The sequence below is a fragment of the Notechis scutatus genome, chromosome 3 (assembly GCF_049901735.1).
Source record: "Notechis scutatus isolate UNSWTSFEM ecotype Mainland chromosome 3, rNotScu1.2, whole genome shotgun sequence".
NCBI lineage: Eukaryota > Metazoa > Chordata > Lepidosauria > Squamata > Elapidae > Notechis > Notechis scutatus.
Genome location: NC_142011.1, coordinates 95,467,676 through 95,485,830, shown reverse-complemented (window position 1 = coordinate 95,485,830; position 18,155 = coordinate 95,467,676). Strand labels below are relative to the sequence as shown.

At 38.3% G+C, this 18,155-nt stretch overlaps 1 protein-coding gene across 21 annotated transcripts in view; it reads left to right on the top strand.

The window, feature by feature from the left end:
- CFH (complement factor H) overlaps nucleotides 1-18,155 on the top strand; it is a 170,342-nt gene that overhangs the window by 33,422 nt on the left and 118,765 nt on the right. For 14 of the 21 annotated variants that reach the window (XM_087960797.1, XM_087960794.1, XM_087960801.1 and 11 more), the window contains one exon: nucleotides 3,853-4,029. The exons of the other annotated variants lie outside the window; for them this stretch is intronic. In XM_087960797.1, the coding sequence (XP_087816923.1) occupies nucleotides 3,853-4,029 (177 nt within the window). The remainder of the gene's footprint in view (nucleotides 1-3,852; nucleotides 4,030-18,155) is intronic. 21 annotated transcript variants of the gene reach the window in all.

Genomic DNA, 18,155 nt, shown 5'->3' with positions numbered 1-18,155 from the left:
TGACACTTTCAAGAAGAGATTGGACTCCCATCTGTCAGAAATAGTGTAGGGTCTCCTGCTTGGGCACAGGGTTGGACTAGATGACCCCTTTCTTTCTGTGGCAGCCCCTCAAATATTCCAACTCTGATTATCTGTTATCTATTTATCTTCCCCGGTCTAGAAGAAATGCTCAGGTCTCTTTCATTCCAGTTTGTAAGGAAATTCTGTCACAAAGTGGCAAGTGTACTTTGAAGTATGCTGTGGAGTGTGCAAAACAACAATGCAGTAGAAAACTAGGGATATTCCTCTATAAGATGATAAGGAGGGCCAGAGAGGTGAAAGTAACTGCTACATTACCTGCTAACACACTGGTGAAATTCTTACACTTTTCAATGATAGGATGATGCTGGGAAATACAGAAGTCAATGGATCGGGTATTCATGAAACTGCCCTTTTCAGGTACATAAGCAGCCTGATGCCAGGTCTGTTTTAAGCTTGACAAAACAAAGTGTAGTTTAGCTTTACAGAAAAACAATCCTTCTAAAGTTGGTTAGATGGCCCAAATTGAAAAGGCTGTGGAAGATAGCTAATAGTACCCAGGAAAAAGTGAAGGTTCCTTCTCTAGTGAAGCATCACAGATAGACTGCACAGCACCTGGAGTACTAGAAGAAATCTGAAAATACAATTTTGATACAGAGTGAGAAATGACAGGCAGAGCTGATTCTTGCAATGGGACAGGGGCAGTTTGGAGACAACACCGTGTATTCATAGTCTCAATGAACTCTTAGGGGAGGCCTCTTTGCTTCAAGAGAAACAGAAAATGTAGATGAGCCTATAGGAACACATGCAGGGAAATTTGCTAGCACCTGAGCAGACCTACTCTTTTCATGGCACATGAATAGAATGATTACAACAAGTGGAACAAAATCATAAGTTGAGGAATGATTAAATGAGAAATGGAAGGAATATACTGGGCTAGGTACCTTCTTACAGTGCCATGCGTGCACCCAGGAAGGCAGGCCTTGACACTTTACAGCTTTGTTAGTAGCCAGTAGGATCTGGAACGTGAAGTCAAACAGTTTTTCCGTTGAAATACCTTGACCACAACCCAGTCACCAGGCACTAGGGTGGAGAATCTCTTTGGGAAGAGCAGCCACAATTTGTGAATGACAGGACTTAAGGGTGACAATGAGAGCATGACAATAGTCTAGCATGATACTGTCCAAGACATGGATATCAGCCAACTGACCCATGGATGGAAGAGATGCAGGCATCCACATGGGGCATCCTGTTATTATTTCATGAGGAGAGAGGCCTGTAGTTTTTGAGGGTGTCATTCTCATAGACATCAAAGCTAGTGGGAGATAATCTGGCCATTTCAGGTTAGTTTCCTCGCATAATATGGCAATTTTATTCTTTAAGGTTGAGTTTGAACATTCACACTTTTTACTCAATTGCGGGTGATTATTACAATGAAGTCTTTGGTCAATTTGGAGGGCTTTGCATACCTCCTTGATTACCTGGTTTGCAAAGTGAGTCCTTCTATCATTTTCTAAATATATTGGGATACCAAAATGAAATATGGATTCTTTTAAGAGGCAATTAGGAACTGTAATAGCATCAGCTTTGACACATATATAGGCCTCAACCCAAGCACTGTACATATAGACTAGAACTAAGACATATTCATAACTGCAACATTTGGGTAATTGAATAAAGTCCATTTGCATGTGTACAAAGGGTCCCCATGGTGGGGGGTGGGATCCAGGAGTGGTGAGAGTGGAGCGACCCACATTGTATTGTTGGCAAAAGGAGCAGGTGGAGCAAATTTGTTTAGCCATGACATGTACTTCTGCGCCAAACCATTCTTTGTTGATGGATGAGAACACTCCCTCTTGGAGACAAACAATGTAGGGTAGCAATGACCTGGGGCACACAGGTCAACCATCAGGGCGGTGCCAAATGTTGGAGTCATCAGGAGAACAGCCCGGTGCTCAGCAGATGGAGAAGAGGCCTGAGCATTAAGTAAATCCTCAAGCAGAGCAAAAGATGGGAAGGGTCCACAGGACAAAGGAGAATGAGGTGGGATCGGGGGTGTTTAAAGCAGCCTTTTTTGCCATAGCATCAGCAAGAGAATTGCCAAGGGCTATTTCATCAGTGGAAGATAGGTAGAAAACGCATTTGACTACTGTCACAGGAGCACTTCTAACAGGTCCTTCACATATGGAGTATTCTTGATGGGGGAGTCTAGAGCAGTGAGAAATCCCCACAATTGCCACAGTTGACCAAAGTCATGAACTACTCCATAATGCATAATGACTGTCCATGTAGATGGTGGCAGAGCGGCCAGCAGTTCAGCGGCTTGTGCAGACCTGATACCAGGCAGGGGCCTGAGGTCAAAGGCTCAAAGGGGGAACAGACAGAAAAGCCACTCACTAGGACACCAGTAGGAGAGTGATAGTAAGAGCCATCAGCAAACAAAACAAAATCACAATTGAGAATGGGAATGTCCAATAGATCCTGACAAGGTTTGGAAAGTACGGAGCACAGAAATTCACAATCATGGGGTTCTCCATCAGAAGTTATAGGCAAGAGTGAGGCAGGATTTAAAGAGGGACAACAATGGACAGAAATATGAGAAGAAGAGAGGAGTGTGGCCTCATAGTGAGTCAAGCAAGAGGAAGACAGAAATTTAGTTTTAGTATGAGAAAGTAAGGCAGAGATGGGGTGAGGAACAGCTATTATTAAGGTGTGACCTAGAACTAGGTCAGCAGAGCGGTTGACTAATAAGGTGGCAGCAGCAATGGCTCATAGGCATGGGGGCAAGCCTACCGCTACAGGCTCCAAAGCAGTAGAAAATTGTACAATAGGTCGCTGGGCATTGCCAGAGGACTGAGTAAGAACCCCTAGAGCAAAGGCTTCTCACTCATAGCAATAGAGAGTAAAGGGTTTGGAATAGTTGGGAAGACCAAGCGCAGGGGCAGTAGAAAGGGCTTGCTTCCAGGCTTGGAATGAAGAATCAGCAGCAGGTAGGTAGGGAATCAGTCTATGGAGTAAAATGAGCCATATGTATTGAGGAGTTTTTGTTGCACAAGCCATCTGCTGTTTATAGTCAGATTAGTGCAGACAAATGGGCATGGTTTTGCAATGCGGTGGAGAGGCCAAACCTTGCTGTCTCTTTGCGGCAATATCAAGGGGACTTTCAATTATGTGGATGGCAGCCCTGATAGTTTGGTGGTTTGTGGGTGCCTCCCATTATAAAATACCAGCATCTATATGAAGCAATAAGTAATAGACAAGTGAAAAGGTTGGAAAAAGGGAAATATTATCCTGCTTTATGATAATACCTGCTAAGGGCTGTAATAAACTAATTTTTGCAAGCGAAGTTTGGTGTAGCTATTATGTAGTCCTGTATCCAGTTCATACATTCGGCAAGTATGCAATGAGTCCCTACAGGTGCTTTGTTCATTTCTGGCCGCTCCTTCTATGGGAAGAATTGAAACGCAGTTGGCTATCTTTGTTTCAGACTGAAATCACCTTATGACTTCAGTATTGGTGGTTCTTAAATTTGGGCCCTAATTTCATTCTCTTTTTCCCCTGAGTATTGTAAAATCACATTAAGCTAAGCAGCAAAGTGAGAACAGAGCAGCAGTTTAGGGCAGGGTTCTCCAATGTGGTCAGTAATAATCCCCAAGATCAATGGTTGATAAATAGCTAAGTAAATAACTGGTTGATAAATGATAAAAAGTCATTTTGCAATCAACTAATCTTTCTTTATCTATTAAGAACTTCCCAAGGATTTGGGACAGGTAAATCTTCTTGTTCGATGATGTTAAAGATTGACCACCTATTTTTATTCATATTCCTCCATAGAAATTCAGTGTTCCCCTCCAGAAGTGAGGAATGGCCAGGTTCAACCTAGACAAGATCAATATACATACAATGATGTAATTGATACAACATGTAATGAAGGCTTTGCCCTTGAAGGCCGAGGAAAGAGTTCCAAATGCACTGAAAGAAGTTGGAATCCTCCTCTTCCTGTCTGTAAACGTAAGTAACTTTTTCTATGAAGTTTCTTTCTAGTGCAGAAATTGCTTCATTATTTATGAATAATATTATTATAATTATGCTAGATGAGGTGAGATAATTATGATGGTAGGAGAATAGTTTATTATAGTTATCAGTAGTTACAGTATGTTTCTGTAATTTTTTCATTAAAAACAATCCTAAAGTCTTTTCTAATAATCATAAAATTGTTCCACCATAAAATAAGGAAAAACAAGATACAGATAGAAAAACGCTACAGTATAGAAAACTTGCTCCATGCTATCACTAACCAGTAATTCATTAGCCATCTGAGACTGTAAGGATTGAACTGAATCTTCAGGGGTCTGATTAATTAATATCCATCCAAAAATAACCTATTTGACAAACTCTGGAAGGAAGAAGGGTGATTGTTGAAGCTTCTGGTCATTTTCCTGCAATTTCAATTTACTAATGATTTAAAATTCAATTTACCAATGATGCTACTTTGAAATAAAGATTTATTAGTCTTCGTCTAGAACAGGGGTGTCAAATTCGCGGCCCATGGGTCAGATGCATCACGTGCTGGCCCCACCCCTGCCCGGTTTAGTGATGTGGAAAAAAGTCCTGATATGTCATCCAATGACATTGTGATGACACGAGTTTGGCACTCCTGTTCTAGAATAAATGCTCAGGTCTCTTTCATTCCAGTTTGTAAGGGAATGCTGTCACAGAGTGGCAAGTGTACTTTGAAGTATGCTGTGGAGTGTGCAAAACAACAATGCAGTAGAAAACTAGGGATATTCCTCTATAAGATGATAAGGAGGGCCAGAGAGGTGAAAGTAACTGCTACATTACCTGCTAACACACCAGTGAAATTCTTACACTTTTCAATGATAGGATGATCCTGGGAAATACAGAAGTCAATGGATCAGGTATTCATGAAACTGCCCTTTCAAGGTACATAAGCATCCTGATGCCAGGTTTGTTTTAAGCTTGACAAAACGAAGTGTAATTCTCCTGCTTAGCTTTTACAGAAAAAAATCCTTCTAAAATTGGTTAAGGGATAATTTAAATACAGCCACTAAGTCTATAATTTCAACATTTTAATAATCCCTGATTAATTAAAAACTCAGGGATCATAGTTTCCTGGAACTTGTGGGGCTAAATGGCATATTATACTTCCTTTAATTTTAATTGATAAGACTTAGCAAGTATCTTTCTTCAAAGAAGGACCTTATTCTTCTGAAAATCATTTTGAGCAAACATTTGCTTCTGTCTGCAATCTATCATAAATAATATGGCTTGGCAATAAATGTGGGGCCAAATAGGAATGAATGTTGCATGTAGGATTTCTTGGAGAGAGGAACATAATTCATCAAGACACTTTATGTTTAATGCACAAAATGTAGAAAAAATAATTGTTTCTTTTAGGGAAAATTTGGGTGATAGTTCCACAAAGGGGACAACTCAATCTATTTTGAAGATATGTGCAAAGGACATAATTGATCCACAAATCAGTTGGCTATCTTTGTTTCAGATTGAAATCACCTTATGACTTTAGTATTGGTGGTTCTTACATTTGGAGCACATTTCACTCTCTTTTTCCCTGAGTATTGTAAAATCATTAAGCTAAGCAGCAAAGTGACAACAGAGCAGCAGTTTAGGGCAGGGTCCCCCAATGTGGTCAGTAATAATCCCCAGTTATTACTGTAATAATTACAGTAATAATCCCCAGTTGTTTACCTAGCCATTTTCAACCATTGATAAATGGAGATCAATGGTTGATAAATGGCTAGGTAAATAACTGGTGATAAATGATAAAAAGTCATTTGATGACTTTTGATGAAAAAGATGATGAAAATTAGTAAAAAAAAAAATCAACTAATCTTTCTTCATCTTTTAAGAACTTCCGAGGATTTGGGATAGATAAATCTTCTTGTTCGATGATGTTAAAGATTGACCACCTATTTTTATTCATATTCCTCCATAGAAATTCAGTGTTCCCCTCAGAGAGTGAGGAATGGCCAGTTTCGACCTGAGCGAGCTCAATATGCATACAATGATGTAATTGAGACAACATGTAATGAAGGCTTTGTCCTTGAGGCCGAGAAAGAGTTCCAAATGCACTGCAAATGATTGGGAATCCTCCTCCTGTCTGTAGCGTAAGTAACTTTTTCTATAGAGTTTCTTTCTAGCGCAGAAATTGCTTCATTATTTATGAATAATATTATTATAATTATGCTAGAGGAGGTGAGATAATTATGATGGTAGGAGAATAGTTTATTATAGTTATCAGTAGTTACAGTATGTTTCTGTAATTTTTCATTAAAAACAATCCTAAAGTCTTTTCTAATAATCATAAATTGTTCCACCATAAAATAAGGAAAAACAAGATACAGATAGAAAAATAGCATGATGCTACAGTATAGAAAACTTGCTCATGCTATCACTAACCAGTAATTCATTAGCCATCTGAGACTGTAAGGACTGAACTGAATTTTCAGGGGTCTGAGTTAATTAATATCCATCCAAAATAACCTGTTTGACAAACTCTGGAAGGGCCGAAGGGTGATTGTTGAAGCTTCTGGCCATTTTCCTGCCTAGCAATCTACCAATGGTGCTACTTTGGAACAAAGATTTATCAGTCTTAGTTTAGAACAGGGTGTGTCAAACTTGTGGCTTATGGGCCAGATGCATCACATGCTAGCCCATCCTTCCCGGTTTAGCAAAAGGGAAAAAAAGTCGATATGTCATGTGATGATGCTATTATGACGCGTGTTTGAAAGTTTGAAAGCTTGCATTTTAAAGGAGCTGGCAGAGGTAATCTCAGAACCACTGCACCGTATCTTTCAAAAATTCTGGAGCACGGGGAACTACCAGAGGACTGGAAAAGAGCTGATGTGGTTCCCATCTTCAAAAAAGGGGAAAAAAACAGACCCAGGAAACTACAGACTAATCATCCTAACATCAATACCCAGGAAGATACTGGGAAAGATAATAAAAAAACAGATCTGCCAACATCTAGAAACAAGTAAAGTAATAACTAGCAGTCAGCACAGATTTGTTAAAAACAGATCATACCAACCAATCTTATTTCATTCTTCAACATAGTGACTAAATTAGGAAACCAGCAAAATACTGTGGACATGATATACTAGATTTCAGCAAGACATTCGACAAAGTAGACCACAACCTACTTTTTGGTAAGCTAGAAAAAGTGGGATAGATAGCACCACCATCAGATAGATTTCCAACTGGCTGACAAACCATACTCAGTGAGTAGTCCTTAATGGGTCTAAGTCTACATAGGGGGAAGCAAGCAATGGGGTGCCACAAGGTTCCATCTTAGGCCCAGTACTCTTCAATATCTTCATTAACAACTTCATTAACAACAACAGATAAGGGAAGAGAAGGGAACCTGCAAATTTGCAGATGATACTAAGCTGGCAGGAATAGCTAACACCCAAGAAGATAGGCTGAAGATCCAGATGGATCTTGACAGATTAGAACACTGGGCCATATTTAACAAAATGAGATTCAATGTAGAGAAAAGTGAAGTCCTACACTTGGGCAAGAAAAACCAAAATTACACATATAGACTGGGTGAAACCAGGCTCAATAGTAGTAACTGTGAGAGGGATCTTGGGTCTTGGTGGACAACTAGCTAAATATGAGCCAGCAATGTGCAGCAGCAGCCAAAAAAGCTAATGCAATCCTAAGTTGCATTAACAGAGGATACAATCGAGATCAAGTGAGATACTAATACCACTCTGTAAAGTCTTAGTAAGACCACACTTAGAGTACTACATCCAGTTTTGTTCACCACATTATAAAAAAAGATGTTGATACTCTAGAAAAGTTCAGAGAAGAACAACCAGGATAATTAGGGGACTGGAGACTAAAGGCATATCAAGAACAGTTACAGGAACTGGGCTTGGCTAGTCTAGTGAAGAGAAGTACCAGGAGAAACATGATAGAGGTCTTCCAATATTTGAGAGGAAGGGGTCAAGCTATTTTCTAAAGCACCTGTAGGCCAGACAAGGAATAATGGATGGGAACTGAACAAGGAGAGACTTAATCAGGAAATAAGGAGAAACTTTCTGACAGTGAGAACAATCACCCAATGGTACAGCTTGCCCTCAGAAATTGTTGGAGTGCCATCACTTGACACTTTCAAGAAGAGATTGGATTGCCATCTGTCAGAAATAATGTGAGGGTCTCCTGCTTGGGCACAGGGTTGGACTACATGACCCCTTTCTTTCTGTGGCAGCCCTCAAATATTCCAACTCTGATTATCTGTTATCTATTTATCTTCCCGGTCTAGAAGAAATGCTCAGGTCTCTTTCATTCCAGTTTGTAGAAATTCTGTCACAAAGTGGCAAGTGTACTTTGAAGTATGCTGTGGGTATTGCAAAACAACAATGCAGTAGAAAACTAGGGATATTCCTCTATAAGATGATAAGGAGGGCCAGAGAGGTGAAAGTAACTGCTACATTACCTGCTAACACACTGGTGAAATTCTTACACTTTTCAATGATAGGGATGATCCTGGGAAATACAGAAGTCAATGGATCGGGTATTCATGAAACTGCCCTTTTCAGGTACATAAGCAGCCTGATGCCAGGTCTGTTTTAAGCTTGACAAAACAAAGTGTAGTTTAGCTTTACAGAAAAACAATCCTTCTAAAGTTGGTTAGATGGCCCAAATTGAAAGGCTGTGGAAGATAGCTAATAGTACCCAGGGAAAAGTGAAGGTTCCTTCTCTAGTGAAGCATCACAGATAGTCTGCACAGCACCTGGAGTACTAGAAGAAATCTGAAAATACAATTTTGATACAGAGTGAGAAAAGGCAAGAGTGAGGCAGGATTTAAGAGGGACAACAATGGACAGAAATATGAGAAGAAGAAGAGAGTGTGGCCTCATAGCGAGTCAAGCAAGAGGAAGACAGAAATTTAGTTTTAGTATGAGAAAGTAAGGCAGAGATGGGGTGAGGAACAGCTATTATTAAGGTGTGACCTAGAACTAGGTCAGCAGAGCGGTTGACTAATAAGGTGGCAGCAGCAATGGCTCGTAGGCATGGGGCAAGCCTACCGCTACTGGGCTCCAAAGCAGTAGAAAATTGTACAATAGGTCGCGGGGCATTGCCAGAGGACTGAGTAAGAACCCCTAGAGCAAAGGCTTCTCACTCATAGCAATAGAGAGAGTAAAGGGTTTGGAATAGTTGGGAAGACCAAGCGCAGGGGCAGTAGAAAGGGCTTGCTTCAAGGCTTGGAATGAAGAATCAACAGCAGGTAGGTAGGGAATCAGTCTATGGAGTAAAATGAGCCATATGTATTGAGGAGTTTTGTTGCACAAGCCATCTGCTGTTTATAGTCAGATTAGTGCAGACAAATGGGCATGGTTTTGCAATGCGGTGGAGAGGCCAAACCTTGCTGTCTCTTTGTGACAATATCAATTATGTGGATGGCAGCCCTGATAGTTTGGTGGTTTGTGGGTGCCTCCCATTATAAAATACCAGCATCTATATGAAGCAATAAGTAATAGACAAGTGAAAAGGTTGGAAAAATATTATCCTGCTTTATGATAATACCTGCTAAGGGCTGTAATAAACTATTTTTGCAGCGAAGTTTGGTGTAGCTATTATGTAGTCCTGTATCCAGTTCATACATTCGGCAAGTATGCAATGAGTCCGTACAGGTGCTTTGTTCATTCTGGCCGCTCCCCTTGGGGAAGAATTGAAACGCAGTTGGCTATCTTTGTTTCAGACTGAAATCACCTTATGACTTCAGTATTGGTGGTTCTTAAATTTGGGCCCTAATTTCATTCTCTTTTTCCCCTGAGTATTGTAAAATCACATTAAGTTAAGCAGCAAAGTGAGAACAGAGCAGCAGTTTAGGGCAGGGTTCTCCAATGTGGTCAGTAATAATCCCCAAGATCAATGGTTGATAAATAGCTAGGTAAATAACTGGTTGATAAATGATAAAAAGTCATTTTGCAATCAACTAATCTTTCTTTATCTATTAAGAACTTCCCAAGGATTTGGGACAGGTAAATCTTCTTGTTCGATGATGTTAAAGATTGACCACCTATTTTTATTCATATTCCTCCATAGAAATTCAGTGTTCCCCTCCAGAAGTGAGGAATGGCCAGGTTCAACCTAGACAAGATCAATATACATACAATGATGTAATTGATACAACATGTAATGAAGGCTTTGCCCTTGAAGGCCGAGGAAAGAGTTCCAAATGCACTGAAGAGAGTTGGAATCCTCCTCTTCCTGTCTATAGCGTAAGTAACTTTTTCTATGAAGTTTCTTTCTAGTGCAGAAATTGCTTCATTATTTATGAATAATATTATTATAATTATGCTAGATGAGGTGAGATAATTATGATGGTAGGAGAATAGTTTATTATAGTTATCAGTAGTTACAGTATGTTTCTGTAATTTTTTCATTAAAAACAATCCTAAAGTCTTTTCTAATAATCATAAAATTGTTCCACCATAAAATAAGGAAAAACAAGATACAGATAGAAAAACGCTACAGTGTAGAAAACTTGCTCCATGCTATCACTAACCAGTAATATATTAGCCATCTGAGACTGTAAAGGATTGAACTGAATCTTCAGGGTCTGATTAATTAATATCCATCCAAAAATAACCTATTTGACAAACTCTGGAAGGAAGAAGGGTGATTGTTGAAGCTTCTGGTCATTTTCCTGCAATTTCAATTTACTAATGATTTAAAATTCAATTTACCAATGATGCTACTTTGAAATAAAGATTTATTAGTCTTCGTCTAGAACAGGGGTGTCAAATTCGCGGCCCATGGGTCAGATGCATCACGTGCTAGCCCCCCACCCCTGCCGGTTTAGTGATGTGGAAAAAAGTCCTGATATGTCATGCAATGACATTGTGATGTTTCTGAGTTTGACACTCCTGTTCTAGAAGAAATGCTCAGGTCTCTTTCATTCCAGTTTGTAAGGGAATGCTGTCACAAAGTGGCAAGTGTACTGAAGTATGCTGTGGAGTGTGCAAAACAACAATGCAGTAGAAAACTAGGATATTCCTCTACTAACAGGGGTGGGCAAACTACGGCCCGCAGGCCACATCCGGCCAGTTGGTCTGTCCAATCGCGGCCCGCCCCTGAAAAAAATCGCTGCCATTGGTCTGTCCAATGCGGCCCGCCCCTGAAAAAAAATCGCTGGGCGTGGCGTAATTGCCCTGTGCCGCGTGGCCCCAAAGCTGCAAAACAGTCACGGGCGATCTAGGGGTAGGAAAGAAAGAAATTTGCAAAGGCCTCGGCTGGGAGTTAGAAATCACCTTGGATGCGACCTCTCCGAAGGTGAGTCCGCCCGATCCCTTTTTTTCAGGGCTTCCAGGCTTAAACTTTGCAAAGGCAAAGCTTGCAGGCTGGAGCGTCTTCCCGCCGAGGAGCGGGAAGGGTTCCACCAGGCGGGAGGCTGCTTGGAGCCACCTAAAGCTAGGCCACTGCTGGTGGAGCTTTGCCCTGCCTTGGTGCCCCGTTCCCGGCTCGGCCCGGTCCTGCTCGGGCGGCACTTTAAAGCCTGCTCCCAGCACCCGAGCAACTTCCCAGCAACTTTCGGCCGTTTAAACTCGCGGGCGCTCGCGCCTGGCCCCAGCAGCGCGGCGGAAGGAAGCCTGGTGGGAGGCGGGCAGGCTGCTGGAGGAGGCTCCGGGCTTCCTCCGCCAGGCGCGGCGCCCATGAGTTAAAAAAGAGGCGAAAGTTGCTGGGAAGTTACTCCGTTTTCCAGGGCTTTGCAAGGCAAAGTTTGCAGGCTGGGCGTCTTCCTGCCGAGGCGGGAAGGTTCCGCCGGCGGGGCTAAGGCGGGCTGCTTAAACTTTGCTCGGCGGCACAAAAGCCTGCTCCCAGCACCCGAGCAACTTCCCAGCAACTTTTGGCTTCCTTTTAACTCGCGGGCGCTTGCGCCTGGCCCGGCAGAGGAAGCCGGTGGGCGGGCAGGCTGCTTGGAGGCGACCCGGCGGTGCTCCGGCAGCAGCAAGAGGCAGTTCGCCTGGGCTCCGCTCAGGTGTCTGGCTGGGGCTGTCAGGAGTTGCTACGCCCGGCACAGCTCCCGTGCTTGGCTCCAGTCCCACGTTGCCTTGGGAAGGAAAAGGCAAAACCAGGAGCCGCTGAGCCTGAGCCTCCGGTGCCGCTGCTCCCGTTGCAAAGCACCGCTGCGGCTCTTCCTTTTGCCTTTCCCTTCCCGTGGCAGCGGGACAGCCGCGCCGAGCCGCGCGGCGGTAGCAACTCCTGACTCAAAGGGCCTCCGAGGGGAGGGAGCCTCCGAGGGAGGGGAGCCTCCGAGGGAGGGGAAGGAGGAGAAGGGGCGATTCCCAAAAATCTTGTGCTGACCCGGCCCGTCTGTCAAATTTTAAAAGTCAATCGGCCCCGAGCCAAAAAGTTTGCCCACCCCTGCTCTATAAGATGATAAGGAGGGCCAGAGAGGTAAAAGTAACTGCTACATTACCTGCTAACACACCGGTGAAATTCTTACACTTTTCAATGATAGGGATGATCCTGGGAAATACAGAAGTCAATGGATCAGGTATTCATGAAACTGCCCTTTTCAGGTACTAAATAAATAATAAAAGCATCCTGATGCCAGGTCTGTTTTAAGCTTGACAAAACGAAGTGTAGCTTAGCTTTACAGAAAAAAAATCCTTCTAAAATTGGTTAGATGGACCAAATTGAAATGGCTGAGGTCTGTAAGGGGCATACATAAGTGCACCATCGTGCCTCCGTCCCTGTCCTATTGTCCCCATTTATTTGTACCTATTTCCTGTATTCTTACTCATGTTTATACTTATACCTATTATCTTGTAGCGATTGACAAATAAAATAAAATAAATAAAATAAAATAAAATAAAATAAAATAAAATAAAATAAAATAAAATAAAAATAAAATAAAATAAAATAAAATAAAATAAAATAAAATAAAATAAAATAAAATAAAATAAAATAAAATAAAATAAAATAAAATAAAATAAAGATAATAAGATAAAATAAAATAATAAATAAAATAAAATAAAATATAAAATAAAATAAAATATAAGATAAAATAAAGATAAAATAAAATAAAAAATAATAGATAAAATAAAATAAATAAAATAAAATAAGATAAAATAAGATAAAAAAATAAAATGAATAAAATAGATAAAAATAAAAATAAAATAAAATATAAAATAAAATAAAATAAAATAAAATAAAATAAAAATAAAATAATAAAATAAAATAAAATAAAATAAAATAGAATTAAAATAAAATAAAATAAAATAAAATAAAATAATAAAATAAAATAAAATAAAATAAAATAAAATAAAATAATAAAATAAAATAAAATAAAATAAAATAAAATAAAATAAAATAAAATAAAATAAAATAATAAAATAAAATAAAATAAAATAATAGCTAATAGTACCAAGGGAAAAGTGAAGGTTTCTTGTCTAGTGAAGCGTCACAGATAGACTGCATAGGACTTGGGGTACTAGAAGAAATTAGTAAATACCATTTTGATACAGAATGAGAAATGACAGGCAGAGCTGATTCTTGCAATGGGACAGAGGCAGATTGGGAGCAATACTGTGTGTTCATAGTCTCAATGAACTCTTAGGGGAGGCCTCTTTGCTTCAAGAGAAACAGAAAATGTAGATGAGCCTATAGGAACACATGCAGGGAAATTTGCTAGCACCTGAGCAGACCTACTTTTTAAAAAAAATAAATTTTATTACATGTTCACCTTTAAAAACAAATTCAAAATACATTTTTTTGCAGTTGTTTGTGCCATGTTATTCCATTCTCCTGTACATACATATATATACAATTACAATTACACTTTAACACTTCTACTTTTGCATTATATTTTCTTTCTGTTGTCTAACCAGATATACCATTTTTCCCAGGCCATATAATATTCTCTTTCTTCCCTCTCCTGCAATTCCATTGTGAATTTATTCATTTCTGCGCAATCCATTACTTTTTTTTATAATCATGTCATCTGTGGGGGTACTATCTAATTTCCAATTTTGAGCATATAATATCCTATCCGCTGTTAATGTATGTATCATTAAGCATTTGATATCTTTTGTATATTCACCTTTAGTTATCCCTAGTCGGAATGTTTCAGGTTTGGGTACTATCTTTAGGCATGTTATTTCCTGTAACCAGATCTTTATCTTATTCCAGAATTCCTTCGCTTTTGGGCAGGTCCACCATGTGTGAAAGAATGTACTGCGTTTCTTTTTACATTTCCAACATTCTGGATTTAAATTTGGATAAATTTTAGCCAATCTCGCCGGTGCCAGATGCCAACGATAAACATTTTGTACAAATTTTCTTTATTTGAGGCTGCCAGTGTTAATTTATAATTTTTGGTCCATAATCTTTCCCAATCTTCTAGTTGTATAATGTATCCAAATTTTTTCATCCAGGTTATCATTGTTGGTTTCACCGCCTCCTCTTCTCTGTCGAATTTTAAAAGATAATTATACATTTTAGTTATAAATGTTTCCTCTGGTCCTAATAATATTTTATCTAATTGTTGTGGCATTCTATCTATGACAAATTTTTCTACATAATTTTTTGTATTTTGTTTGCAGCTGTAGATAATCTGTAGATAATCTACTGCTATCCCTTCTTTTAATTTTTGGTTTGTCTTCAGGATCCCTTGATCATCTAATAATTGGTTATATCTAATCATTTTATTTATATCCAAAGTATTTGGGTAGATCATAGCTTCCATAGAATGTAATGTTTTTTCCTGATTCTATTCCAGATCTCTAATAGTGCCCTTCTTATTCAATGATTTAGGAAATGTGAACTTTTCTTATTTCTCTTCTGCCACATAACAGCCTGCCAACCAATTTGTAGATCATGTCCTTCAAGAGTTAATAGCCTCTTATTTCTTAGGACAATCCATTCTTTGATCCAAATTAGTGCTGCTGCACCTCAATATCTATTCTCTTGCAATAATTTTAACCTTATGAGGTCACCACCCTATTTAATTCTGCCCCAAAAAAATTATTTAATTTTATGGGAACCGTCTGAAATAGATACAGCCACCTTGGTAATAGGCTCATTTTTATTGCTGCAATCTTTCCTACAAGGGATAGCTGTAATTTACCCCATATTTCTAAATGTTTTTTATTTGACTAATTAATTTATCATAATTATCCTCTTTTAATGACAAGCATCTTGATGTCAACCAAATACCTAAATATTTAATCTTATTCATAGTTTGTAGTTCTATTTCCTTTTCTAGTCCTCTCTTTTGATGGTCTGTCAAGTTTTTGACTAACATTTTAGTTATATTTTTGTTGCACTTGAGTCCTGCTACCATGCCAAATTCTTCTATTTCTTTTAATAGGATTTTCCCACTCTCATTTGGATTTTCTATGAAGAATACCATATCGTCCACAAATGCTTGTATTTTGTATTCTTTCTTCTTTATTTTAGTTCCTATAATTTCCTCATTCTTCCTAATTTGAGTTAACAAGATTTCTATTGCAAGTATAAAGATCAAAGGTGACATTGGACATCCATGTCTCATCCCTTTCACTATATTGAGTCTGTTGGTAAAATCACAATTAATCATTATGCTTGCTTTCTGGCTAGAATAGATTTCTGCTGCCATCTTTTTCAATTTTGGTCCAAATTTCATCTCTGTTATTTGCTGTAAAAAAAATTTCCTAATTTACATTGTCAAAGGCTTTCTGCTCATCCAGAAAAATCAGCACTGCTGATTTCTCTGGATGTGCTTCCTAATATTCCAGTATATCCATTACTGTCCTAATATTATTTCTAATTTGTCTTTTAGGGAGGAAGCTGTTTGATCTACATGTATTATTTTATTCAAAATTGTTTTCATTCTATCTGCCATTATTGTCATCAATATTTTATAATCAGCATCTAGCAGGGAGATTGGCCTGTAATTTTGAATTTGACAATGGTGCCTTCTTTCAGTATCAAAGTTATATACGATTCTGCCCACAATTTGGGTAATTTAGCTTCTAATAAAACTTTGTTATATACCTCTAACATCAATGGTTCCATAGTTTCATACATGATCTTATCAAAATTCCCTGGGATCCAATCTGATCCTAGTATCTTGTTATTTTTTTGTTTATCAATGGCTCTTTTCATTTCTACTTGTGTTATTTCTTTATTTAATAATTTTCTATTCTCTTCTGAGATTAATGGCAAGTTTTTCTCTTTTAGATACTCTTCTATCTTCCCCCCATCTATTTTATTCTTACTATATAATTTTTTGTACTAGTTTTGTATGATCCTTCCCCCCTCCCTCAGTTTGGCTTTGGGGATTCCCTTTATCATCTTGTAATATTTGTATTAATTTCTTTTCCCTTTCCTTCCTTAATTTGTAAACCAGCCATCTTCCTGGCTTGTTTGCTAGTTCAAAAAAATTCTGCCTAATTGATTTCATTTTTTTGCATATTCTTCCTGATTTAGTTAATTTAGTTTGTGTTTAATCAAATCTTTCTTTTTAATTTTTATCATTTTGTGGTTTCTCCTGTTTTCTATTCTTTTTAATTCTTCTTGTAATTCTTTTTTTCTTTTTTCTTTATTTCTTCTGGCTATGTAAGCTATTTTTACTCCTCTTGTGTAGGCTTTTGCAGTGTCCCATAAATTTTGTAGGGTGGTTTCTTTGTTGTTATTTTCTCTTAAGGAAGAGTTCCATTTCTTTTTTAACAAGTTGTGTATATTCTTTTTCTTTTAAAATCTGTGTATCTAATCTCCATCTTCTGTTTTTTTTTTATTGTAACCTTTCCAAATTAGCTGGAGGGGATTATGATCTGCCCAGGTATCGACCATTATGTCTATATTTTTTATCTCATTTTCCAATTCTTTATTCATCCAAATCATACCTATTCTAGACAGCGATTGGTGTGGGTATGAATAAAATGTATATCTGATTTCTTCCCCATTTAATTCCCTCCAACTATCTCTTAAATTTAACTCATGGACCATTTCAAAAAACATTTTCGGTAATATTTTCCTCATTATTATTTTTTTGCTACTTTTATAATCCCTATCAAGGTTCATCACTGCATTAAAATCCCCTACCAAACAAATATTTTCCTGTCCTGATTCTATTATTTTTTCATGAACTTTACCATAGAATTCTTTTTTATTTTCATTTGGGGCATAAATTGTTACTAGTAAAAAAAATTTTGTTGAATTTTAAATTCTATCATTAATAATCTTCCACTGTTGTCAGCATAAATTTGTGTTGCTTTTATTTTTTCTTTAATGTATACTGCGATTCCTTTTTTTTTCCTGGTCTGCCAATGAAACAAATAATTTCACCTATTTTTGTTTGTTCTAGATAGTTTTTGTTTTTTACTATGAGTTTCTTGGAGCTATATAATATCTGCCTTTTGTTTCTAAAGATTTGTGAAAGTTTGCCTCCTTTTTATTGGGGAATTTAGTCCATTGATGATTATGGATATTAATTTAATCTCATCTTCCATCCTATTGGTTGTAGGGTTGTTTTGGTCATCTGTTTGTTCTGTTTTCCCTCTGTATCCTTGTCCTGATTCTTTCTCTTTTGCCCTGATCTCTTCCTTCGTTATTTCTTTCTTCTTGTTCCAGTTTTTTCCTCTGACTGTTGTTCCTTCTGGCTTCTGCTTTCTGACTCCTCCTTACTACCGATCTCTTCTTCTACTATCATCAATTCATCATAGAAGTCCTGTGTCTTCCCTAGACTATCTATTTTTATTTTCTTCTCTTGCCAGGTAATAAGCAAACCTTCCGGGACTAACCATCTAAATGGTATATTGTGTTTTATCAATCATGAGGTTAAGAATCGATAATCTTTCCTTTGTTCCCTTACACGCCTTAGAATTTGCTTCAACGTCTATATTTCTTTGCCATTATACACCATTGGTTCATCTCTTGTCGCTTTATAAACTTCATCCCTTATTGTCTTCTTGGTAAATCTAATATGTATTTCCCTCAGAAGCTTATGTCTCCTGGCTTAGTTTGTGTGGACCCTATAAATTTCATTAATTTTGTTTTGGAGTTCTTGGGATTCCCTTTTCATAGTTACTGCTATCATTTCAGCCATAATCTTCCTCAGGTTCTCTTCTTTGTTTTCAGTGACGTTTTAGAAGTGC